The sequence below is a fragment of the Elephantulus edwardii genome, unplaced genomic scaffold, assembly GCF_000299155.1.
Source record: "Elephantulus edwardii isolate Elephantulus edwardi_28Jun2011 unplaced genomic scaffold, EleEdw1.0 scaffold00033, whole genome shotgun sequence".
Classification (NCBI taxonomy): domain Eukaryota; kingdom Metazoa; phylum Chordata; class Mammalia; order Macroscelidea; family Macroscelididae; genus Elephantulus; species Elephantulus edwardii.
Window position 1 is genome coordinate 5,856,739 of NW_006399783.1, and position 27,919 is coordinate 5,884,657.

Genomic DNA, 27,919 nt, shown 5'->3' on the forward strand with positions numbered 1-27,919 from the left:
TTAGCAGCCAAGTACTTTAACCACCGTGCCACTAGATTCTTGGAGGAATCCTCAGAATGAGGAAAATTACAGATCAAAACTGTGTTCAAAATTTAAAGCAAGGGCAGAATGCACATTACATAGCAACTAAATCTCTTGCATGGCAGAATTTGAAACCATGTTGCCCAGCTCAAAGACAGTGGCTGACCACCCTGCTCTGAATGCCTGTCACTCTTCACAGCCCTGACAACCCTGTTCTTCACATGAGGCTCCTGAAATGCCTTCCTATGCCTGTCCTGAAAGTTCCATCTAAGGTCTTTCACCTGTGATACAAGTAAATTATATTTTTCAAGTTCCAGTCCATCCAAATTTCACTTCATGTCCTCACTTCAGCAGCACATATACCAAGTTTCACTTCATTGGCCGTAACCGACAAGGTCAAAGCAGTTCCAAACCCTGATTCAAACCATTGTCAAGCAAGTTAGTTAATTTCTCTGAGCTTCAGCTTTTCAACAACAAATGATGGCAATAATACCTACTTCATAGGGTCCTTGAAATCTTTCATTGAAATAATTAGGCAAGTGCAGTGCTGAGCACCTGGTCGGCACTCATGAAGGCAGGTGTTGTCACTTCAGCCCTCAGCTGAGCGGGCGTTCTGCCTTCTCAACTGACTCCGACTCTCTCCATCCACACGGTCCTCAGGAGACCTCTCAGGAAGATCACCCTCTCTGTGAACACTACTTTTTTTCTGAGCCCAGTAGAAATTTCTTAACGAGGGTCTTTTACATTTTCACTTCTTCTCTCTTAAAATATTCTGTAGACAACTTGTCTCATCCATTATGTGTGGATCTTACTTGTGTAACCCTGGAAATTACCTCCTTTTTCTTATTTCCATTTAAATCTTTGGAGGGCACCTTCCTGCAGTCTTTGCTATACAGATTGTACAATTCTAATTTTCTTAACTGACTCCATATTACTTTTTAGAGAAGTTTCAGGTTTTCAGAAAAATTGTCCAAAAAAGTAGAGTTCTCATATGCTGCTCTGCCCTCTCCACACAGTTTCTCCTGTTATTATTGTCTTGCATTTGTGTGGTACATTTATTTCAACTGATAAATAAACCAACATTGTTGTTATTGTTATTGTTGTGTGCTAGCGAATGGACTACAATCAGTAGTATAATATGTATAATAGTATATATATGTATAATATATATGTAGTATATATGTTTAATAGTTCTGAACCCTGTCCTATCCTAAGCTAATCTCACTGGCTCCAACACACCTGCTTCCATTACCCCAGTTACTGTGTCAATCCATCACATCTTCCAAGTATGATGTTCTTCTCCAAGGACTGGTCTCTCCTGCCAGCATGCCCAAAGAAAGCAAAATGAAACCTCAAAATCTTTGCCTTCAAGCAGCATGTTTTCACCCTCTCAAAGATAGACTTATTTGTTCTCTGGGTGATCCATAGCATCTTCAATATTCTTATCCAGCACAGCAATTTAGAGGCATCAATCCTTCTTCTGTAACCTTTAGTTCAGCTCTCTGATGCAGAGCAGGTAATTGTGAAGACCATAGCCTGGAAGAGGTGTACCTTAGTCTCTTGGCTAACATCATTGCTCTTTAGCATTCTAGAGAGGTCCTTGACAGCAGGTTTTTATAATGCAATTTATCTTTTGATTTCCTGGCTACTGGTGCCAGAAGTGTTGACTGTGGAACGAAGGAAGCTGAAATTCATAACAATCTCAATCTCTTCTCCATCTTTGATGGTGCTGCCAATTGGCTCAATGTTGGGTAAATTTCTTTTAACTAAAATCCATAGTTTACAATGGGCTTAATTCTTCATGTTATATAGTTCTATGACATTCAGCAGCTGCATAATACTATGTGTCCACCATTATCCTGTAGAATAGTTTCATGGTCTTAAAAAATGTCCGTGTTCTACTTTCTTTCCTCCTCTTCTCCATCCCTTTGCTTCTGTTTTAAATAATAGCATACAGCTGCTACCTGCTTGCATGCAGATGGAAAAATTAATGTACATATATCATGCATTACTATATGCCATGTGTATAACTGTTGTTGTTAGGTGCCATCAAGTTGAATATGACTCATGATGATCCTACAAACAACAGACTTGAATCCTGTCTATCCTGTGCCATCCTCATCATCTCTGATACACTTGAGCCCATTGCTGCAGTCACTGTGTCAATCCACCTCATTGGGGATCTTCTTCTCTTTCCTTGGCCCTCATCAACCTTTCTAATCGTTGTATCCCTTTCCAGGAAATAGCACCTTCTAGCAACATATCTAAAGTATGAGAGATGAAGCTTCACCATCCTTGTCCCCAAGGAACACTCTGATTGTACCTTCTCCAAGACATATTTGTTCTTTGAAAGACCATGAGATATTCAGGAATCTTCTTTCAACACCACAATTCAAAGGTTTCCATTCTTCTTCTGTCATCCTTATTTATTGTCCATCTCTCCAATGCATAGGAAGTGATTTAAAATACCATTATCTGAAACAGGTGCACCTAGGTCTTCAAACAGACATCATTGTTCTTCAGTACTATACATAATAATAGGTCTACATATATATTATCTAATTTAAACCTCAACAACCTTTAGAGACAAGTACTTTTATTGCCCTGATTTTAGAGATGAGGAAATTAAAGAATAAAACATAAAGCAAATCCACTATCTTGGGGCTTATTCCAATTTATAGTGACTCTCTGGATTTCCAAGGCTATGAAAGAGGAGAATACTTATCGTTCTCCCAGAAGAAGCTGGTGAATTAGAACTGCTAACCTTTTAGTTAGCAGCCCAAGTCATTACACATTATACCACTAGGGCTCCTTAACTGAAGAATAAAGAGGTCAGAAATTTCACAGCCTGGCTCTGACCTGCTTCACAACCATTCCAGTTTCTAGGGCCTGAAAGATTTCTTGAAATAGAGAATTTTTCAGTGCTAAAACAAGGCAGAAAAAAAAAGCACACAACCAAACCAGGAGAGTTAGTCTTCTTTGTAAAAGCAAGGACTATATAGAATTCTTACTTGGCAAAGCTCAGAGAACTGGCTTGGCAAACTGGGGCAAGTCATTTAATTTCTTTCTGCCTCCATTTGAAGCCTTATAAAATGGGAATAATAATGGCATCTACACCAGCAGGTTGATGTGAGGATTTAGTGAGCAAATATAAGAGAATAACGTAGAAGGGTGCCAGGAACTCAGGAATTTCTCTCTATGAAGGTTTGTTATTGTTGGTGGCAGATGGGTGAGGATAGGCGGGGGGGACAGTAATCACAGGGTCACACAATTTAATGGGCGGAGGGAGGAGTGTGTAAAGGAAATGGGAAAGATCCAGTGTGAAAAATATTATATATGGATTTTGTAAATAAACCAGCATAAAATAAAATTTTTATTTTAAAAAAGAGAGGGGGAGGACTCTGGAGCTGGAAGCAACCCAAGTGCCCATCAACAAAAGAAAAGGTGGAAAAATGATGGTACATTCACACAATGAAATTTTATGCAGCATTGGAAAACAATGAGCTCATAAAACATTACACAATATGGGGGAGCCAAGAGGACATTATGCTGAGTGAAATATCTCAGTCACAAAAGGACAAACACTGCGTAACACCACTATTATAAAATAGGACACACGTGGTGGGTATTGGGGAGAGAATGGAAAAGAGTGGATAGATAATGAACACTGCAACAGACAAGGGGAAGGACTGTCCGAAAGGAATATGTGATTAACCATTATTTATATGACAACAATCTGGAACAAGGGGTTCATCACAAGGATGATTGAGGAAGGGGGAGGAAAATACTCAATAATTTAAAAAATCATAACTATCATTTTTAAACAAACAAACAAAGCACTCTGGAAATTGACAGAATCAATTGCATCGCTTTTTTAAAACCTGTTTGAAAAATTGGATAGAGTCATTGCCTAGCTTTTTTAACATCTGTAAGAAACAAACTTTCAGCAACATCTTTGCATTTTTTTTTAAGTTGTGCTGGGAACAGCAGTAGCAACAACAACAAATGGCAATTTATGGTTGGCCTGATTTTATTCTAGTTAAGAGAAAGCCGCCATCCCTGCAGTAAGTAACAAGTCCATGCCCACAGGCCTCCTAGGTGTTATTTGTATTTTTATGACCCTCTTGTGGCTGCAAGGATACTCAGTGGGTGTAGAAATTGCATGGTTAAAAATAACAAATAAGAAATCAAAGTCGCGCCTTTGTCCCTATTTCCATACGGGTAGGCACCACATTCATTATTTGCTGGACAGCTATGGGAATAAGCAACACAAGGTACAACAACTTGATTATCCTCCAAGAACCAAATTAAACCATAAGGCTTTCTTATTATTGTCATCCCTGCCTTTGTATAACTCTACTCTCTCGCTTACTCTACCCGCACGCCTTCTCTTCTGCCTTATGGGGTGCTTCCTATCCCTTCTTTCAGTTAAAAGGTATCACATCACCTACATAGAAGGTATATGCTCTAACCCCTAGTCGCAGCCCTCATTGTCAGCTGCGTGTTGGCCTCTGTGCCTAAGCCAGCTGCTTGCTTGGCTTGGGGATGTGTCCTCTTTCCAGGGATTTGGGGTGTGGCCTGCCCTTGGACTGTGCTGCTGAATCAGGGTCATAGTGAGGCTGCCGAGAAAGGCAGCCCTGTTTAGTTATGCACTCATTCAGCAGGTAATTCCAATATGAGCCACAGAGGTGGGCATTGAGAAAACAATCAGAAACAGGAGAGGCAGCAACTTTGCATTCTAGAGGCTTAGAGGCTTCCAGAAAAGATAGCATTGAACCACTGGTTCTCAACCTCAGCTATTCATTGGCACACACAACCTGGTTGTGTGCGTATGTAAACACACACACACACACAGGTGTTGTCCTCGGAGATTCCGATAAAACTGGGGTACAGATGAGCATTTGTACATCTGATGGATCAGGACTTTTCCAGGCTCCCCAGGTACAGACAGTTGTGTTCACTACTTTAAACAAAAGCAGGCTTAGTGATACAGTGGTTAATCCCCAGGCTGCTAATCACACTTTCATGGCATGAACCCACTAGCCGCTGCACAGGAAAATGATGTGGCAGTATGTTCCTATAAAGATTACACCTTGGGAACCCTATGGGGCAGTACTGCTGGGTACTGTAAGGTCTCTAAGTCAATAGAAGTGGGGTTTGGGTTTAAACAAAGGGTTAATTACAATGTGTCTGTCTATTCAGAGGGAACTTGAATGGTGGTGTAAAAGCATGGCATGAGGGAGAAACCCTGAGCTAGAACTCTGGAGACCCTGAAGAAGTGGCAGCTAAGTGAAGTACTCTAATCAAAGCGGGTCAGGGAGGGAGAGGGTTCTGAGGAGTCCCAGGGGGCCAGGCCAGGCTCTGTTCGAGAATGGAATGCTGAAACCTATAGCAGGGAGGAGAAAGTGGCATGAGATATGAAGGGATCTGATACAGACAGACAATGCAGAACCTATAGGCCTTTCCAGGGCGTTAGTTCTAAATCCTGGAACATGATTCTCACCCTTGAGCAAGTACTAGAATCCCACTAGGCTCCAATCCCAATGGGTCTGATCAGCAGCCTGTGGTGGTGCCTGAGAATTTGCTTTTCTAACAAGAGCAAAAGTGATGCTGATGCCACAGATCAGAGGTCAGCAGTCCAATAAGCAGTGCTCTGGCTGAATGAGAGAAGCTCCTAGTGGGCTTTTAGCAGGAACCTGGCACAAGCTGGGTGTGCTTTCGCGACAAGGAGCTAATCACTCTATAGCAAACTCCCCGTGTCATCCTTCATTCTTTGATTAGAGGAAGTGGAACAAGGAATGTTCCAAGGGGGATGGAAAGCCAGTTCATCTAAGGAGAGTTCAAGCTTCTGTTGTTATTGTTAGGCGTCCTCAAGTTGACTGACTTACAGTAACCCTGTGAACAACAGATCTGAGCCCTGCCCCAGCCCACTCCATCCTGACAATCTCTGATAGGCTCCAACCCACAATCACTGTGTTAGCTCATCTTATTGACTATCTTGCTTTCTTTCTCTGACCATCTACCTTTCCAGCATGATGTGTTTCTCCAATTCCTGGCCCCTCTCCTAATAACACGGCCAAAGTATGTAATACAAAAACTTCATCATCCTTGCCCCAAAAGAGCACTCAGATTATACTTCCTCCAAGATGGACTTGTCTGTTCTTTTGGCAGTCCATGGGATATGCAGTACTTTCCTCTAACACCAACATTCAAAAGCATCAAGTCTCCTGCTATTTTTACTTTGTCCAACTTTCAGCTGCATAGAAGAAATCGAAAGCACCATGGCTTGGGTCAGGTGCACCTTTGTCTTTAAACTGACATCATTTCTCTGTTGCATTTGGAGAGGTACTTGACAACAGATTCCCCCATTTCCACACATCTGTTGATTTATTGACTTCTGTTACTGTGGGTGTTGATTGTGGATCCAAAGAAATGTGTAGGGAGATGTAAAAAGTTCCCAATGCAACAGGGTGATAATGATCCAATTTAGAATTCACTTCTTATTAATGGGGTTTCTCTCTTAAGCAGGGTGCTTCCTGGTTGACCAGTTGCCCTGTGTCAATTTCTGCTTATAATGACCCCACACGTATCACGGCAGTACTCTGCTCCCTGGAGTGCCCAGTTATTGTGATCCTTCATTAGGAGATTGCCAGGCCTTTCTTCCCAAGTGCCTTCTCAATGGACCCTGTTAACAGCTGAGTCTTTTAACCATGTATACTACACAAGAACTCCTATTTCTGGTCACTATTTTCAACATTTTTACATCTCCTCTTGCCGCAATCTTCTACTTTTGGGGGGAGGGGGAAAGTATTACTCACAGCTTAAAATACCAAAAGGAAAAAGAAATAAGAAGCGTGCGCAGCTCCCGTTTCTCTCGATTGTGGAAAGATTCTTCGCATTTTGCAAGGCGGGCTGTGTTTTCTGGGGCCAGGCTAAGCCTGCTGCCTGCCTTTTCTGACACAGTCAGAAATGATGCTGATCGGTGAGAATCCAGGTGCATCCAGGAAGCACGCTGCATAGACAGCTGGTTCCAAATTTATATCACCTCATGGAGGCTCTGCTGTTTCTGGGGCTGCTGGGGGGAGTGGGGAGGGGCAGAGATTTGTGCCTTATGAGCAAAAGATGAGCAGTAGTCCATGCAAAGGACTGCTGCCCGCCCCCCGCCGCCAAGCCCTCCCCACTCCTGCTCACAACCCTTAAAGACTCACAGAAGCTGTTGAAACAAAGAGAAACATCTGCTTCTGGATTTTCCGTGTGTTTTCTAACAAAGCAGGGGCAGCTGTTCAAGTGCAGGTTCATGGCTGAGCGTCCATGCCAATTTGGGCCTGGAAACCGAGTCCCCACACAGCTCCCTCCTGCACACGCGGCTGAGCAAGAGGGGCAAGCCCTGAGCTTTCCGGAGCCCAGGATGCTGCCTTGGCAAGCCAGTCTTCTAAAATTAGTTGGAGGTTCCCCCTAGAGTGCCTCAGAGCATCAGATTAATTTTCTGAGAATTTACCCCTGCTGTTAAGTCTAAACGGCTACTGAACCCCTGGTGATCCCTGGTCCCCAGCACCTTGGCTGATTGCAGCTATCAGGAGTTCTGATATGCAATGGCAGACTCGAGTAAATAGTTCTAGAATGTGTGCTTAATTCCAACAATGCACAGCTTCAGGAAAGCAAGAATAGGGAAAATAGGTGGAAGGAGAATGCAGTGTGGTATTCTCTAATTAACATTCAAAAGTACAGTTCTTCCCAAGAGGAAGCATTATTCTCCCTTCCTGTCCTCCACATCAGTGGGTTTTGTCTTCACTCAGTGAAGACAGTTCATTCTTGAGTGGTGGCGCAGGCCGGGGAAGGATTTCCTAGGTGTGTGATGCCATCAGTGTGTAAGAATACTCTATTGTCGTTGTTGTGTGCCAAATCGAATTTATTCCAACTCATATTGACCCTGTAGGACAGAGCAAAACGGCCCCATCGCCCTTCCTAGACTGAACCTTTATGTGAGCAGATTATCGTATCTTGCTTCTCTGGAGTAACAGGTGGTCTTGAGAAAGCCCATTATTTGACTGTAAGTAAGATAGAGAGAGAAAGAGAGCTCTGTTGGCTTAGTGCTGAGAAGCTGCACTGAAATACCAAAGGCACGTGGTTCAATCCATGAGCTGCTCCACAGGAGAGGAATGTGCAGTGTCTTCCGTGTCATTTACTGCCTTACTGCCTCTGAAAACCTGCGAGAGGGTTGGCTTTGGTTGGTTCCTACTTGAGGGTGCCCAACAACAATTAAAACAGTAGGAGAACTCAGGTGGTGTAGTTCATGGGAATTGCACTTGGAACCCAAAAGCAGTTCTTCTGTGGCAAGTCAAATCTACCAGTGGTTCCATGAGAGAAAGATAGGCATTCTCCTCCAGTGCAGTTTACAACTTTGGAAGCCCAGAGGAAGGCCCAACATGAATCGAGACAGAAAGAGATGATAGCAAAAAAAACAATTGTCATTAAGTCAACTTTGACTCCAGAAACTTCCTGGTTTTACTATTTTTTAATTGTGTTTCATTCATGTACATTGTTGGGGAGTTTTTCCACTCCCTCCCTCTACCTACCAAACTCTTTGACCCCATGATCTGCACCCTCTCCAATTTCAGTCCCCCTGCCTCTTTCCCTTCCTTCTTTGTATATCCATACACATCTCAGTGGTTATCTTTTTGTTTTTATAATAATGGTTTTATGCAGTATTTGTCCTTATGAGACTGAGTTAGTTCACTCAGCATAATGCTCAGTCTCTCCTAAGTTATATAGTATTTTTCAAAATTGTTGCTCCTTAGTGCTTCCAGCAACTTCTTTTATTCCAGAATAGAATTCTACAGAGTGTTTAGTGCTTCATTTTTCAGACGTAGGCTGTCAAGTCTTCTGTCCAAAGCTCCTTTGGGTGGATTTGAACTAAAAGTCTTTGAGTTAACACCAGAGCTTATTAACTGTTTGTGTTTCCCAGGGACTAAGTAGGGTAGCAATCCTGTCCTATTTAATTAATGCTACCAAATGTGACAGGCAATGAGAAAACAAACATAAACAATAGAACCAGGAAATTCACTCTGGAGATTAGCAAGGCCCGAGCGAGACAGATATTGAACGATTGGTGTTCACAGGAGTCACCAGGGCTACTCAAGAACAAAACAAACAAAACCAGTTCTGATACTGGATCTAAGCCTCAGAGATTCTGATTTAATTGGGCTGTAGACTACCACAAGGATTTCAGAATCTCCCAGGGTTTCCAGGTGACTCTAACACTCCAAAAAGTTGAGATACACTGCTTTGAACAAAAGGATCCCTGGTAGCACAGTGGTTAAGCTCTTGACTACTATCCAAAGCTCATTGATTTGAACTGACTTGCTTCTTTACAGGAGAAAAATGTGGCAGTCTTCTTCCCTGAATACTATGGTTATGGAAATCCTATGGTGCAATGCTATTTACTCCTGTACAGTCATTAAGAGTCAACAGGTTGGCTTTAAACAAAGGGTTAATTACAGTGAATCCTCTTAGAAGGAGACGGGGGCAGTGCTACTTGGATGGTGGGAAGCTTGAGATGCAGAGAAAGTCTGAGCTGGAAGACAGGCATCTTAGACCCTAGCAAAGTGCCAGTTAGCCAAGGAGGAGCAGTTTTAACCAGTTGTGTGCAGGGGAGAGGGAGAAGGGTCTGAGGAAGCTCCTAACGAGAAGCCAGGCTCTGTCCTAGAACTGAACACAATGGAGTACTGAAAGCCACTGAGGGGAGACACTGGCAAGTCTAGTGAAGGTGGGACCTTTAGTCCGTCTAGAGGGTTAGGAATTAATCCCAAAACAGTAATATTCCCTGAAAGTCACACACTCTGATGGACTCTTCCTGAACTGGGAATAAAGCAGAAAAATGCTTTCTACTGTAGAATATGGCCTCGAGAAAAAACCTCCAACCTCTAACTAATTATGAATTTCTAATAAGAGTAATTAGATCAACACGAAGACCCTCATCCAGATAGATTGACACAGTGACTGCAGCAATGGGCTTGAGTAGGGGAGAACCACAGGATAGGACAGATCTGTTGTTCATAGGATTGCAATGAATCATACTTGATTCAAAAACACCTAACAACAACAGCAGCAGTCAAAAGAGCTCTGGTGACCTACTGGTAAGAACCTGTGCTGCAATCCCAAAGGCATACAGTTCAAATCCACCAGTTGTTCCACAGGAGAATGAGCAATCTCCTCCCATGTAATTAACTGCCTCTGAAAACCCACTGGAGGGTCAGCTATGGGCTGGTTCCGACAACAACAACAGTAAGTGCTGCACTCCATTGCGCATTTGCAATGTGCTCAGCTCTATGTTAAAATCTATGCCTTTATCATTTCATTTACTATCTCTGTCATCTGCATAAAACTGGTATTATCAACATTACCATTAAGTTATTCATTGCACAAGTACTTATTGATCATTTTTTATAGCAAGTTCTAGTGACCCAGCCATTAGGTGTTAAATCAAAAACCATGCATCTCTGGCAGCTCTACAGAAGATGGGCAGTTGCCTTCTGTGTAATGGAAAGTCTCAGAAACCCAATAGAGGGTCAATTAGAAGTCAATTCTGACTTGTCAGCAATGAGTTGAGTTGTTGAGTTGAGTTGAGTTGTGTTGCGTTGAATTATGTGTTGAGTCCCTGAGTGATTCAGACAGTTAACTCACTTGGCTGCTGTCTGAAATAATGATTCCAGTCCACTCAGAAGTGTCTCAGAAAAAAACGGCTGGCAATTGATTTATCAAAAATCAACTTAAAACTCTATAGAGCATAGTTTGACTTTGACGCTCATGGGATTGCCATAAATCAGGATTGATTTGACTACGACTGGTAGATTACTGTGTACCAGCTATTTCTCTGGACATTGAGGACATAGCAATGAAGAAATGTTATACAGACACTGCTTTACTGGGAGATGTAGGAGAGTTGTTGTTGTTCTTTGCCATCAAGTCAAGTTAACACTCATAGTGATCCTGTGAGCAACAGATCTGAACTTGGCCCTGCCCTGCACCATCCTCACCACCTAATATGTCCACTGTTACAGGCACTGTGTCAATCTATCTTGCTGGAAGTCTTCCTCTCTTTCCCTGACCCTCCACCTTTCCCAGCATGATATCCTTCACCGAGGATTTTACCATCCTGACAACATGTCCAAAATACATGAAACAAAATTTCACCACCCTTGCCTCTAAGGAGCACCCTTGATGCACTCTCTCCAAGATAAACTTGTTTATTCTTTTGGAAGTCCATGGGATATTTAGTACTCTTCTCCAATACCACAGTTGAAAGGCATCTATTCTTCTGTTTTCATTTGTTGTCCAACTGGGGAGAGGGGGACACTAAACAAGATTCAAACTTAAAAAAAAAAACCCAAACCTCAAACTCATTGCCATCCATGGGAAAGGACTCATAGCTGGCGCTCTGGTAAGTTTTCAGAGGCCATAATCACACAGGAAAAGATGGCCTATCTTTCTCCTGAGAAGCAGCTGGTAGATTCAAACTGCCTACCTTTGTGCTGCCAGCGCATCTTCTTACAGTTGTACAGAGAAACAAATAGAGCCTTACAGAGACGGATTTTGCACAAACTGAAAAAGATAGATCCAGGTTTCACTTCTGACCCCAAACCAGATAAAAGATCCCTCACGCTCAACCCCACCCCACTTTGTTCAGAAAACACTACACAAATTCGGTTTGTGTGAGCTCTTCTTGGCCCCTTGGACCAACCAGAGATGCCCATCTTCCTCAGCTACCCTAGTTCTGTTTGTCCTTATGTGCAGCCTTTTTTAATTTTCTCCTTGCATCTCTGAGTAGGGTATTGTCCTCCAGCCTTTTCCAAGGCATGCCTGATTTTGAATGTAAAACCCTATTTCTCCTTCCACACACCTTACGTGATATTAGCCACTTATTTCTAGCTCAAAATTGCTGCACATGGCAGAACATTTCTTGATGCTTTTTTAGAAAAGCCTTTTATGGTAATTATAGCTTTCTTCAAGTGCATTTATGCTCCCCTTTTTCCTGTGCTATAGACATTATTTTGCTCATGCCTAATTTTTTTTTCTTTTTAAGGCAAAAAGCCTGCCTACCTGGTAACTGTTTCAACAGAATATTTTTTTATATTTTCAATGGCTGAAATTCAATGTATAGAAAGGCCTTGAGAATTGGTGCATTTCCACGCTACCAAAAGTATTGAAGATGTTGATTACAGTCAAATGTTATTCTCTCATTCATTCCCCAGCTATAGCTTGAATATTGGCAATCCAAGAGTAAATAAGATAGACAATATCCCTACCCCTAACAGGTTGACAACATAACAGATGTGCCCAGGATGGCTATTCTGACTCCAAACCTGATACAAGTTTTCCCCCTTGGTGCACAAGAGTTGTATACAATTATTTAGAACACCGTTCAAATTGTAAGTCATGATGATGTACATACTTATTCCAGCCATGTGAGCAACATGTCTTAAGAAAGAGTTACTACACAAGCTATCAGCCAGAAAGCTATGAAATACAAGAAGTCATAATAATAGAAGGGTATTACAATATGGAAGTCGTAATAGTATAAATTAAACCATAATAATATAAGTGTCATATGGAAGAGAGAAAAATGTAGTGACATGTGAAGCTAATCAAGCTTGGGGATTCTGGTAAAAGTTCTTGGAGGAGACTTCTGAGAGGAGATATAAAGAGTGGGTTAAAGTTAGTCAATGAAGAAAGGGAAAGGAAAAGCATCGGGTAAGGAATCGATGGAATAGCTTCAGTCTGATCTGAAGTGGTCTTCAGATTTATGTGATCCAGTTTAGGAAAGGCCCATAAATCAGGGTAAGGACTTCAAACTTTACCCTAGGGTCAGTGGAAAGTATTGAAAGGCTGTATGCTATGTCTAAAACAGAGAGGAAAGAGTTGGAGGTAAGATTGCAAACACAAAGATTAATTAGGAGACTGTTGTGAGGGTCAAAATCAGAGATGAGGATGACATAATTAATGCAGCCACAAGGTGAAGAGTGGAGGGAAAACTTAAAAGCTATTTAAGAGGAACGACAAATAAAAACTTCTCCTATTTAAGAGGAAAATTAGTCAGGACTTAATTGTTGATTAGCTACAAATTATTAGAGATGTAGTGAGAGGCAGGGAGAGTTATTCAGAATAAGAATAACTCCAAGGTTTCTGTCTTGGTCACTGTAGTATAATAGACGTACTGTTTCTTGAATAAGGGGCCCAGTTTGGCATAGTGGATGAAGAGGCACAATGAGTTGTATATGCTTACGAATAAACAGGGTGGCTGTAATGGCACAGCCCATAAGGATTTACAATGCTAACCCAGTGTTGACACCTCTTGGGGAGTTCTAATGTATCCACAACCCCAAGGGAAAAAGATGGACCATCATTTCCTTTTGTGCAAGTGACAGCCACACAGTCTTCAAAAACCCACTGGAAGGTCAGCTCCGAGTCCGTTCTGACTTAATGGCAGTGAGGGCAAATACGTAAATGGAGGTGCTGAGATGTCAGCTGGACTCCAGGTATGGAGCTCAGAGAAGAGATAAAGATATGGGAGTTATTAGAATAGAAGGCTAGGGGTTTTGTTTTCTTTCTAATCTCTAAATTGCCATATAATGATTCTGAAGTTTGGAAGTCATAATCTGCATAAAATGTCAGTGATGCTCTTGAAATTTCCCCCTGGAAAGAGAACTCTGAGGCTTTATCAGGGAGGCCCACACTATCTTCTCATAACTCTCAAAAGAGTTTAAGAATAAAGGCTAAGATATTTGCGCTTCTGGTCCCGCACAGACATCTCTTCTGAGGGTCACACTGAACTGCCTGGTTTGAGGGGAGTCTTTAGACATCGCCACCCTGGCGGAAGGCATTAAGACCAAATTCAAGAACTACCGAACTGCCACTTTTGATAGCAGCTTTCCCAACCAGAACCAAACCAGGAACTGCTGGCAAAACTACCTGGATTTCCACGGCTGCGAGAAAGCGATGACGGCCAAAGGCGACGATGTCTCCGTGTGTGAATGGTATCAGTGCGTGTCCAAGTCCCTCTGCCCCATGTCCTGAGTGTTAGCCTGGGATGACCACAGGGCTGAAGGCACATTCCCTGGAAAGATCTGAACTGGCCCACTTTACCTCTCTGCCAGAATCTTGAACTTAACTAATGATAAAGACTTACTGGGAGGAAAAAAAAATAATAAAGGTTAAAACCTGTATTACATGTCATTAGCTGCATATTCATTCAAGTACTTACTATGTGCTGACAAAGAACAGTAGAAGGTCCAGTCACATGGCGTTTTAAGTCTGAAGTGGTTCCTCACCCTCAGCATTGTGGACTTTTTGGGTTAAAGAAGACTTTATTATGAAGGGCTACCACTATTTTAGGCTGCTGAGTAGAATCCCCGGGCTCTGCCTGCTTCTTGTTGTGGTAGTTAGGTGTTGCAATTGAGTCCGGTTCAACACTGTAAGACCCTACGTGCAGCAGAATGAAAGGCTGGCCCTGCTTATCTTCACAATGGTTTTTGTGCTTAAGCCCATTGTTGTAACCACTGTGTCAATCTATCTCATTGAGGATCTCTCCCTTTCTCTCTGACCCTCCACGAAGCATGATTCTCTCAAGGGACTGCCTCCTCTTGATAACATGCCCAAAGTAAGTGCAATGAATTCTCATTATCCTCGATTCTAAGCAGCACTCGGACCACACTTCTTCCAAGACAGATTTGTTTATCCTTTTGGGAGTCCATGGTATGCTCAATGTTCTTTGCCAAAACCACAATTCAAAGGCATCATTTCTCCTTTGGTCCTCTTTGTTCATTTTCCAAGTCAGGCACACCTTAGTCATCAAAAGTGATTTTTGCTTCTGCTTCTGAAAGGAGTCCTTGGCAGCACATTTGCTTACTGCAATATGTTGTTTGATATCTTGGCAGCTGCTTCCATGGGTGTTCATTGTGGACCCAAGTAAAATGACATCTTTGTCAACTTCAGTCTTCTCTGCATTTATCATGTTACTTTTTGGCTCGGTGTGAAGATCTTTGTTTTGTGGCGGATGTGCAAATTCATCCTAAAGACTATAGTCGACCCATTAGATATGAGTAAAATCTTCTGCCCAAGTTGTAACAACACAAATATCTCCAAGAATGTCTAGAGAAATGTTCCTGAGAGGCTCCAAAAACCAGTTGCATCAAAACAATTCCGGTTTGTGGCAACCCTGTGTATCTCAGAATAAGACTGTGTGTAGAGTTTTGTTGATTTCTTTTTTTTTTTTTTTTTTTTTTTCACAAGTAGAGCACCAGGCTTTTCTTCTGAGGCAACGCTTTATTTTTTTTCTGGTTCTCTGCCCAACCATATTTTTTTTCTGTTTTGAGGATACTTTCATTTTTTAATTTTTCTTAATTTTAATAATTTTAATGAACATTTACAGATATTTTGGATTTCCATTCATTCATTGCTGCTTCTCTCCCTGCCCAGCCCTCCTTTCCCCCATCCCAGTTCGCTCCTCTCTTTGAAAAAGAAAAGAAAAACTGCCTCCCTGGTACACAATCCCTCCCGCAGACCTCCCACCACCCCCAAGTACATTCCACATAGCCATATTTTTTTTCCAAAAAAGTTTATTCTGATTTATTTACAAAGTTTGAATACATTGTTTTTCACAGAAGATTCTACCCAGTTTTTTCACCCCACCCACCCATCAAATTGCACAACCCTATGATTAACACCCTACCCACCCCCCACCCATCCACACCCCTCTGTTTCCACCCTCCCTCCACCTTGGATCCTCACACTCATTCTTACAATAATGGTTTAGTACAGTATTTGTCCTTGTGGGACTGAGTTAGTTCACTCAGCATAATGCTCTCCAGTCTCTCTCAAGTTAGGTAGTAATTTACAAAATCATAGCTCCTACATGTATTGTAGTATTCTATTGTGTGAATGGACCACAACTTTTCAATCCATTCATTTGTGATTGGACATCTGAGCTGTTTCCATGTTCTTGCAATAGTGAATAATGCTGCTATGAACATTGGTATACAAGTTTCCATTTGAACCTCAGTTCTCATTTTCTTAGGGTATATTCCAAGCAATGAAATAGCTGAGTCATATGGAATTTTTGTGTTCAGCTTTTTGAGGAAGTGCTGAGGGAACTCTTGGAAGACAGGAACGTCTAGCCTTTTGAGTGGTAGCCTGGTGGTAATTATTTGTACCAGTCAACAACTCCCGGAGGCACCAATACCATTACCACCCTTCTGCCATCGAGTCAGTGCTAACTCATGCTGACCACAGAGGACGGAGTGGAACTCCCCATAAGGTTCCAGGGCTCTCACTCTTTGCGGAAGCAGGCTACCTGCCATGTCTTTCTCCTGCAGAGGACCTGTTGTTCTTGAACTGCCAACCTTTAAGTTAGCAGCTAAGCATTTAAGCACTGCACTATCACAGCTCCTTCCCAGGGACCCTGGGCAAGACAGTATTGCCTCAGTTGAGAACCAGGGTCTCAGCTTTCTGTTGAAGCCTGAAGTCTCCAGGCATTCAGCACTCAAACTGCATAAAGAATGAAAAAAAGAGCTGTGCCTTAAGGCATGCCTTATTCGTGGTCTTGGAGATAGGCTCTCCAGGAAGTCGACTGTTCAAGTCTAAAATCCAGATGACACCCTATAGGAGACCTCTTGGGTCCCCTACTGTGAGTCCATAAACCCAATCCAACCTCAGTTCTAGAAGCTTCTCCAGAGAAAAGCTGCCACCCGATACCCATTTGCCCTCCAGACTAATTACTTCCTACGTTTTGTTTTTCCTCAAGCAAAAGCTGGCTTTGCACTTTACAAACAACGAATCACCTCCTCAGAAGGCCACCAGCAGAATGAACTTGTGCTGGGGGTAACTTGGGGTTGCCTAGCAACGCCACGCACCTACCAAGGCTGCTTTCTTCCCTCTTCAAGCTAAAAGCAAAGTCCTGTCCATTAATTCCCAGCTGCCCTGAAACTTCTCAGAGATTTGCCAGCTTCCCACTGTTCGTGTTTTCATCTTTCTCATATGATGTGGAGAAAACCCGCTACTGTGGTCTGTTTATCTCACTTCAGTCGGTCAGGGTGAAAGAAAAAAAAATCAAGAGAGAAAGAGAAGGTGAAAAAAAGGCTCATTTAATCTAGGAACATACATATTTTGAGTGTGTATCTCTCTGACAGACGTGCTCATGTTCTCTGCAAATTTAAATTTTATTTAGTGGACGTGGGTTCCCTCACAATGAGGTTTCTGCTGAGACTTTGGGCATGATTTTCTTCAAACACGAGGCCTCAAAGTAGCTAAATAACAAAGCACATATAATAGATGCCCTGCTGAGCAAATGTTGGTTGGTCTGTCATTTAGTATCTTCTCTGTGATCCATCCCCCAAATCTCTACCGGCAGAAATTGTAAAGCTGGAGGTGACTGGAGGTTGGAGATATTTTCTTTTCCTTGAGAACCTGTGAAATATCCCTTGGGTTTTTCCTTCTCAGTTCCATTTTGCTCCTGCAAAAATGTTTGCAGCATTTCTCTGAAACAAGGAATGACTTTCCCGCCAAGCACTCTCTCAGGATGAACCTTGGTTTTCCAAACAAAGCCACAGGCATCTTATTGGTATGAAAGGCATAGTTCTGGGGACTAAGTGAGCTTTTCTTAAGGTGTGCAAACCTTGGTCCTTCATTTGCATCAGAAATTCAGGGCCAAGCCTTCTTAAAGGAATGGATCCCCTAATAATAATCTCCTTATTTTGCCTCTTAACGCTACACTTTTCCCCACCCTTATCCAGATAGTTTCCTAAGACCAAGTTGTTTTGCAAAGATTGACATTATGCAGAAATGAAGGTTGACCACATTAGACCACAAAATGAAGGTAGATTATATCACTAGATAGGTGGTAAGTTACCTCAAGGGAGCACTGGTGGCCTAGTGGCAAGAAGCTGTGCTGCAATCCCAAAGGAATGTGGTTCGAATCCACCAGGTGCTCCACAGGAGGATAGACAACCTCCTCCCATGGGATTAACTGCCCTGAACACCCACTGGAGGGTCAGTTATTGGTCGGCTCTGACTGGACAGTGCACACTAACAACAAATTACATCATTACATAACAGTCAAATTGAGAATCATGACAGGACCAAAGTGACACATAACCATCACAGCCAGCATTACCAACACTTTGAACCTCAGCATTTATTACTACCAGGTATATATATATATATATATATATATATATATTACTAATGCACAGAATAGACAGCAGATTTTTTTTCACTGTTGCTATAAATATGACATGTCAGTTAACAAGTCGGTCGATGAATGTCCTTATACTTAGGGTCACTAGGATATTCAGCTTCCTTATAGAAACTGCCCCTGGTAGACCTCTTTCTCCATTGCTTATCTTGCTCTCTCTGATCCTAATCTATAGCACATTCTGAAATAAGCATTAAGGAGTAGAGCACTTCTTTTGAAAGAAGTGAAACTCAATTGCAGACCCTTGAGACCTTTCTTTTTACAGGGTGTCCTTACAATTCTCACCATGGCCACATGCCCAAATTAAGCTTATTGGCATTCTCATGGGAGGGCTCGCACAAGGAGAGGGAAGATGTTAAGGGAGGCAGCTGGAATTCTGGGGGGGAGAAGTGGGGGAAACACATACTTTTGATTCATAAGATTTGGACCAGAGAAGTTTCAAATCAATTACCTCCATCATCACAAAGCTCTTCATCTTTTGGCCATGCCAAATCCACCCTTCCCTTTATGTGGTCTAAAAATAGAAAGGAGTGGAGATAGAGATGAGGGGACAAAAGGAAACATGGAATCATAGGTATTTGGGGATGTTGCTTTCTGTGGATACTGAATTAATGGTCATTGGGGTGCATTTCAATGATGTTTAATAAAGTGTAGATTGTACAGCTATAAACTTAGTAGCAGTCATTGCATTGTTCACTGAAAACAAAAGAGTTTTATGGTATGAAATGCATGTCATAATATAGCTGTTTCATGAAGAAAAAAGTCATCATAAAATAGACATTTTTGCCAGTAAGAAGGTTCTGTGAGAATGACCACATCCCACCAGCTCTGGGCTTCCCTCTGAGGGCCACAAAGGGCAGCAGAGGCTCTCTGGGAGGGCTTCCCCATCTCTCTCTAAGCCAGATGCCCACAGTCGACTCCAGCTCACAGAGATCCCATCTGTGTCAGTGCAGAGCTCTACACTACAGGATTCGCAGTGGCTGTTTCTTCGGAAATAGACCAACAGACCTTTTTCTGAGGGACCTCTCCGTGGTTCAGACTACCAGTGTTTTAGTTAGCAGCTAAAAGAACACTTAACCATTTGCTCTGCCCAGAGATTCCCATCTCTATTTAAAATACCTCTTCTCTGTCCCTCACCTGGCTCCCTTTGCCCATGTTCAGGTCAGGGGTGTGGCGGCTGCAGTTCCTTCAGTTTGTAGGGAATCAGGCAGGTTGTTGATCTTACACACTCACCCACACACACACACATACACACACATATCTGGTCAATCAAAAAGGAACTAGAAAAAAAATTCGTAAAGTAAAAATTATACACAGACCTGTCCGTGTTCCCACAATACTATCTACACACCTCTGTCTTTTCCGAGTTCAGGGCATTTGCTGCTCACAGGGTATTTGGTCCTGACAGCTTCCACCACTTTCAGACGCTGCAGTGTTTTTAAATGTTACCATAAACATGTTGAATGATAACATTTTTAAGTTAAAATAAAATAAAAGTGACAACAATATGAAAACAGTCCAATACAGCTATCCATCTCTTATGTCTAAGAGGTTCAGGGTAATTATATGTAACTTATATACTCAAAATTCATGAATGTTGAAGGTACTCTGAAACTATGTCTTAAGTTGACAGGGAATTTTTCTCTCTTCTACGAAGGGCAAAGAGAGAACAAAGGATGGAAGGAGAAAGAGGGATTGGTTGTTAAAGGAAGCAAGGAAAGTAGGAAGGAAGCAAGAAAGAGAAAGATGTGTTAATAGTTTAGGTAGCATCAGTCGTGAGCTATAATGACAGCCTAGCTGGTCACTTTGTAAGCACAGAGCTGGTCTAGTTTCTGGGATGTGCATTGAACTCCCCACGTTGAGAAGGTACCTCAGACTCCTTCATACAGGTCAGTGTCATTGGGCATCCCCTGCATCTGCAACCCTCCTGCGTCTTGCAACTGCATGTATCGCCTGCTCCTCTGACGTTCTCAAAGGCAGGCACGAGCCCCACCCTGAGGCTGGCCCAGTGGCTGCCCTGTGGCCTTGCTTCCCCTCTGCATGGCTCCCCTGCGTCCCCAGCGCGGCCTCACGTCCCTTCTTCTCATCCTCTTCATTTCTCCAACCAGATGGCTGCCCCGATTTGTGCAACGGCAACGGGAGATGCACACTGGGTCAGAACAGCTGGCAGTGTGTCTGCCAGACCGGCTGGAGAGGGCCCGGATGCAACGTTGCCATGGAAACCTCCTGTGCTGATAACAAGGATAATGAGGGAGGTGAGCAAGCGTCTTCTAATTCCCAGCCCCTCAAGAACAGAGGGTTGTATATACTTGCGTCCTGAGTCATTTTTCTCTTGAAAGACCTCCCCTTATACTGTTGACAAATGTTACTGTAACATTTCCTTTGCAGGAAATTCAGAGGACAGATGTCATTGTGACAGTGAGGTTCCTGGAGATGGGGGCTGGAGGTACTAGGGGTTCATGGTGGCTTGGGAATCTTAAAAGTCTAAATACCACAAAGGGTAACTGGGCTCTGGCTCTGACATCAGGGCCACTGTTCCTACTAGACCTTTCGAGGTTGAGAGTTCCAGGCACGTCACTGATGATGAAGACAGAATGGTTTCACAGTGTGCTGGGACCTCATGAGTGATCCATTTTCCTCCTCCCAGCTCTTTGTCCTCTTAATTTAGAGCTGCTACGATCTAACAACCAGTCAGCTGCCGTCCAGTCAGCTCTGACTCACATTGACCCCAGAATGCCAAAAACTGATTGTGGTGGGTCAGAATCAACTCACAGCTGACCCTCCAGTAGCTTCTCAGAGGATATACATTGCACAGGGGACTGGCTCCTCTTCCTCCTCCAGAGCTGCGGGTGGATTCACGCTGACCACCTTTAGGCCATAGTGACCCTAGGTGTGTCAAAGTAGAACTGTGCTCTGTAAGATTTTCGGGCTGATCTTTAGCTGAGATCACCAGCACAGCACCTCTGGGTCGCCTAGAACCACCAACCTTTCAGTCAGCAAGTCTGTGCACTCACTGTTTCAACACCCAGAGGCTTTAACTGAGGCCTCCCCAAAACCCACTCCCAGGGAGTCAATTCTCACTCATAACAACCCTGTAGAAGAGTGTAGATCTGCACCTCCGGGTTTCCTAAGCTTCAAATCTACATGGAAACCAGTGGTCGGTCACATCTGTCTCTCACGGTGTAGCTCTCAACTCACTACCATTGTGTAGGAGATAACTCATAGCAGGCCCTCCACTGCGTTTTCAGAGGTTGTGAATCACATGGGAGCAGTTTCCTATCTTCCTCTATGAGAGAAGCTGATGTCTTCGAACCACTTGCCTTTGAGTAGCTGGTGAGTTCAAGCCCCGTTCAGCTTCTTACCCAGCAGGCTAAACTGTCATCCTTTCCCCGTATCAGCTGAACACTTAAAGCACTGCACTGCCCCAACTCCTCTCATATGGCCTATAAACTTAAAATAATGCTGTCTGATATTTTAAAAAGTTAGCCAGCCCTTGTTCTAAACTCCAGAGGTGAACTTCCAGGGTGACTTCTTAATGTGTTGCCGAGGAGTCCTGGAGCCGTGTGGAGTTGCATTAGCATATGGCTTCTATTTCCTAAGAATATTATGTGCTGGTCCTCAAACATGAATACAGGTGTGAGGATGACCTCTTCATAAATAACAGAATTTTCTCAAGACACAAGTTGTTTCCGGGTCGATTTATTTAACAAAAATGAGTACAGTGACAGCTTCAGTGCCAGACATTATTGGACTGGCCAAGGCCACAAGCTGATGCTAACTCTTGGCAACGCCACAAGTGTCAAAGTGCAGAAGTAGATGGCCAGGCCTTTCTTCCCGCATGCCTCTGGGTGTACTAGAACTTCTATCCTACTCATTAACAGCTGATAGCATTACCAGACCTTGCACCAGACCCTAGGAACAGCAGTGATAGAATCAGAGTTCTCTGCCCACTGAGCCCAGAGGTCCAAAACAAGCAGTCCCCTGGTTGAAAGATGGTTGGAAGAACTAGACATTTTTTTTTATTTTTTTTTCTTCTCATCCTTTTAAATTTCTCTGTTTACAATGTTCTTAGTTATTACAATTGTATGTTCATATAACGTATAAATAAATACATGTGCATAAACCAAAAGGAGCACACATTGAAAAAAGTTGAGATCTAATTGTAGATTAGCGTGCTCCCATTCATTCATATTCTGGTTCTTGAAACAGAACCAAAATAGAAGCCGCTCTAGTTCATTTTTTATCAAGGTAAGGCATAACAATATAATGCCCTTTTTAAATTTTTTTTTTTTTTTTTTTTAGAAAGAGTCAAAATCGCACTGCTTTTCCTGGTAAGGCTCGCTGTTTCCGCTTTGGGTCCCTAGTGGCTTCACTGAGCACCAGAGTTGCTTACAGATCAGCTTCTTGCTCTTCCAGAAAGGAGCTGCGGCTCTGGCTCCCTTCCCTGGGCTGGGTGTCAGCGTCTAAGCACACAGCGGATTGCTGGAGTGGGGCGGAGGGCACGCCTAGAGAGCCTGCCTCCTGAACGTGTCCTGTGACACCCACACCCCTCTCCACCAGTCCCACCCCTGACCAGCTCCCACCAGCCAGAAAGCAAATTTCTGAAGTGATGGAGCCGGCGGAGGCACAGCATGCGCCGCCATGGGAACCCGCGTTTAATGACTGCAGAGCACACACAAAGCGGCGTCCCTCCTGGCGGGCAGAGGCAAGGCGTCAGAAAGGCAAGGCACAAAAGCAAATGAGGCAGTGATTATGCTAAAGACAATAATGGCCTTGTTATGGGAACTATTAAAGTGAACCTCCCAAGGAAGTAATTAACCACAAAGAAAAAGAAAAAAAAAAGACTCCATGCAGTGTTTATAAAAAGAAACTCCCAGTTAATTCAGAGTTGCTTATGTCAGGTGAGAGAGGTAGACACGGAGTCTCTCTCACCTGGCTCACCTGGCGTAAGCAATTCGCAATTAACTGAGTTCTTTTTTTGGAGGAGATTCCTCGATGCAGAGTATCCTTTTTATGGTTAATTACTTCCCTAGGAGGTGTGCTAAGCACTTTGCTGTTTATTGATAAATATTAAAGTGGCTCCACATCAACTCCACATCCAATCCGCAGCACACTAATTAGATCACTTTTTTGTTTGCTTTTTTGGGGGGGAAGAGGGTGGCAGTTCTGCCCCAGGCTCTGCCCTGTTTTGTGAATTCTCCGAAAGGGTGATGCGGATTTGTAAATGTGGCTGTGGGACGGAGGAGGCAGCCAGGCAGAACATGAATGGAGGCCCGGGGAGCAGCTGCAATGAACACATTTATTATAAATCTCATGAATGGGGAAAATAATAGAGCACTTTTCCAAAATGGGCTGGAAAAGGCAAATCATTTTTCCATCTAGGAACACTCTACTTTTTAAAAAATCCATTTAAAGTGATATATTTTTAAACCAGAATAGATACAAATGCAGATAGAGAGATACAGATACATTTGAAGCCTCTAACAAGCTTGTGCGTTATGGGTTCCTCTGTGGAAGAATGAAGGCCTAGTGCTTTAAGGCCAGTGGTGGTTCTAGAAATTTGACTTGCAGCCAAATGACCTAGAGGACTTGAAAAAAACAGATTGCTGAGCACGACACCAACCACTTGAGATCCCATAAGGCTGAGGTTGTAGTGGTGGTTGCTGTTAGGTGCTGTGAAGTTGAGTGTGACTCGTAATGACCCTATGAACAACAGCTTTGAACCCTGCCCTACGCCGTGCGGCCCTCACAATCTCTGACACGCTTGGGCCCACTGATGCCATCACTGTGCCAAACCTTCCCATTGAGGATCCTCCTCTCTTTCATCAGTCTCCATCTTTCCAAGCATAATGTCCCTTTCCAAAGATTAGCCTCTTGTAACAACATGTCCAGAGTATATGAGACAAAATTTTGTCATCTTTGACTACAAGAAGAATCTGGCTGCCCTTTCTCCAAGATGTATCTGTTTGTTCTTTCGGCTGTCTGGGGTAGAACACTCAAGTTTGTATTTCTAGTAGATTCCCCTGTCACCTATCCGTTTGTCCTCCTCTGGTGACTTGCATGTGGGAGTGATGCTGGAACTATTCCACTGTTACTTAAATAACCACAGAGTCACCCTCAATGGGCAGGTTTCAATGGAGCTTCCCCACTAAGGCAGACTAGAAAGAAAGACCTGGCTATATACTTCCAAAAGTTTCTACTATTATTAGGAGTTACTTTTAACCCAGTTTCAACTCATGGCAACTTTACATATAACAAAATACAACCACACCTTACCTGCCTCTGTTGAGGTTACTGTGTTAATCCATCTCTTTGAGGATTTTTCTCATTTTCTCTGACTCTCTGCCATGATGTCTTTCCTGTATGAGTGGTCTTTCTTGACGATGTGTCCAGTGTGAGCAAGAAAAAATCTTAACCATTCTCACTTCCAAGGAGCGTTCTCGTTGCATTTCTTCTAATCTTTTCTGGTTGTGTTTCTTCTTATGAGTGCAGTCTTCTAGCACTCCCCAGTATATTCTATATTTTTTTTTAAAAAAAGGAGCCGTAAAAACCTAATGAATCACAACTCAAGATTGTCTAAGATAGTGGTAGATTCTGTGTTCCTAGGCTGGAGGACACTCCAAATACACAGAAGTGACAGCAGTGGTCTCAGACACACCAACAATGCAGAGATGGCATTGGGCCAAACATTCGGGTACATAAGGTGGCTGTTAGACACAATGGCAACTAATAGCAGTAGTAGTTTCTGAGCTGATGCTGGAACTCCTCTTATAAAACTTCTAGATTAATATACTGTGCATAATGCATTCACTTCTGTCCTAGAATTGTATCCATTAAATACCTTCCTAGGGAGAATTGAATGTTTCTGAAATGTTTTCTGTATTGTGATGTCTAAGTGAGAACTGTTGGGAAACAGTTGCCGAATATCCCACAGAAACAACTTATGCTGACCCCACCCTCCTTATTCTCACGGCCTTCAAAGACTCAATACTCCTCACTCCTTGATGTGTGGCCACTAACCTCAGGGGCTGTGTCTGAGTCTGAAAGGATAAACTTTACCTGCCATTGCCCTAAAAAGAAGTGGAAACTGTTCAGACAGAAGTGCCAGTAAGCGGGCTGTCTTTTTAATTGCAAGAGATCTTCATTTGAACTGCTCACCCCAATTTGAAAAAGAAGAGACTCAAAGAAATATTTTTGCTTACAGAAGACAAATACCAGCTCATTAAAGTCTGAGAATACACACAACATGTGCGCCAAGTGACAGGCGGATAATATTTAATTATCACCACCAAGGCAGAGGTGTGAGATTTAGTTCATCACAGCCAGGGGTAGGAGAAAGGGTGTAGATTTCCTCTAAAAGTGGTAACCACAAGGTTGGGATGCATCATTAGACCGTCTGGCCTGGAAACAGGGTCTTTACTCTTTCTCACACCCCTCATCACCCAAAACGTACAGTCAAGAAGGAACTCCAGGCCTCCCTCTACAACATCCTGACTCCATTCATTCAAGGCCATGTGGCAATCTCTCTGAAGGCCTCTTTGAAGCCTATCAGATTCATTCACTTTCTTTTCTGACTGTATAGTCGATTTTAACATGTAGCAACCTCGTGTTTGTCAGAGTGGAACAGTGCTCCGTGTTGTTGTTGTTGTTGTTATGTGCCGTCGAGTCGCCTGCGACTCATAGCAACCCTATGTACAACAGCCCTAAACTCCGCTCTGTCCTGTGCCAATCGCACTGTCTCTGACACTCCCATCCCAATTATCCCAGTCACTGAATCAATCCACCTCATAGAGGGCCTTCCTCTCCTGCACTGTCCCTCCATCCTCCCAAGCATGATGTCCCTCTCTAAGGACCAGTCTCTCTTCACAACATGTCCAAAGTAAGTTAGACGGAGCCTCAGAATCCTTGCCTCCAAGGAGCCACCCGGTTTAACCCTCTCCAGGACAAATCTGTTTGTTTTCCTAGCAGTCCATGGTATTCTCAATACTCTTCTCCAGCACCACAGCTCAAAGGCATCAATTCTCCTTCTATCCTCCTTGGTCATTGTCCAACTCTCTGATGCATAACAGGTGATTGCGAAGACCATGGCCTGTATCAGACGCACCTTAGTCTCCAGAAAGACACCACTGCTCTTCAGCACTTTGGAGAGGTCCCTAACAGCAGACTTCCCATGGCAATGCGCCTTTTAATTTCCTGGCTGCTGGTGCCAAGACTGTTGACTGTGGAGCCAAGCAAACTAAAGCTGTGTACAATTTCAATCTCTTCACCATCCATCCTGATGCTGCCAATTGGTCCAGTGGTGAGAATCTTTGTCTTCTTGACATTGAGCCTCAATCCATATTGGAGGCTGCAGTCCTTGACACTCTGCAGCAGGCGCTTCAGGTCCTCCTCAGTTTCAGCAAGCAGGGTTGTGTCATCCGCATAACACAGATTGTTGATAATTCGTCCACCAATCTCGACCCCACATTTCTCCTCATAGAGCCCAGCCTCCCGGGTAATCTGTTCTGCATATCAACAGAGAACTACCAGAAGTCCAGGCTGGTTTCAGAAGAGGTCGTGGTACTAGAGATATTGTAGCTGATGTTAGATGGATCTTGGCTGAAAGCAGGGAATACCAGAGGAATGTCTATCTGTGTTTCATTGACTATGCAAAGGCATTTGACTGTGTAGATCATAACAAACTGTGGCTGACTCTGAGAAGAATGGGAATCCCAGAACACTTGATCGTTCTAATGCGAAACTTATACTTGGACCAGGAGGCAGTCGTCAGAACAGAGCAAGGGAACACTGCATGGTTCAAAATTGGGAAGGGTGTACGCCAGGGATGCATGCTATCTCCATACCTTTTCAACCTATATGCAGAACAGTGCTCCGTAGGATTTTGCAAAGAAGATTTTAAAAAAAAAACAAACAGATCATGAGGCCTTTCTTCTGAGATGCCACTGGATAGATTTAAGCTTCCAATTTTTCAATTAGTAGCCAAGTGCATAAACTGGGCCACACAGCGACCTCCCTAGCCTAGGCAGAGGTAATAGAATGGATAGGGTAAGCTAAGACATACCACTTTGGCTTTGACATACAGGAAGTTGGAGGAAGCTCTCCCTGCTTGTCCATAAATAACCATCACCTCACTTCCTGCCTCACTTGACTTTCCCTTGGTTCTCTGTCTCGAAGCACTGAAAGCTGGTCCTTTCGATATGACTTGGATATTTTTTCCTTCACCTGTCACTTTCTGGTTTCTAAGTAGGTGATAATTGTAACATTTAAAGGGAAGATCCTGGGCATGAGTGCCAGGCTTTGTGTCCCAGCTCTACAAGTCACTTTAACTTTGGAGAGTCTCAATTTCATTGAAACTAGGCATGATAGTGCCAACTCCATTAGCTGTCATGAGTTCAGTAAGAAAATGTGCATTTCCCAAGTTACCTGGGCCATGAAACACAGTCACATATTGGCTCTGCTAGCACTGCTGTTGTTTTTAAGTGCCATCAATATAATTATTAATGTTATAATTTTATAGAACTGAGAAGGAATCTGTGATAATAGAACCAACCATTGTATCACTGCATATAAATACCAAGGTTAACCAGTGCTTGACAATCTCCAGTGTTGTACAATCTCAATAGAAAACATGCTTAAAATTCTAACTCCTTG

The 27,919-nt window shown here is 43.1% G+C and overlaps 1 protein-coding gene across 2 annotated transcripts in view; it reads left to right on the top strand.

Annotated features, from left to right (window-relative positions):
- Positions 1-27,919, top strand: part of TENM2 (teneurin transmembrane protein 2) — a 1,365,940-nt gene that overhangs the window by 1,210,028 nt on the left and 127,993 nt on the right. For both annotated transcript variants that reach the window (XM_006884325.1, XM_006884326.1), the window contains exon 13: positions 20,377-20,523. In XM_006884325.1, coding sequence (XP_006884387.1) covers positions 20,377-20,523 — 147 coding nt within the window. The remainder of the gene's footprint in view (positions 1-20,376; positions 20,524-27,919) is intronic.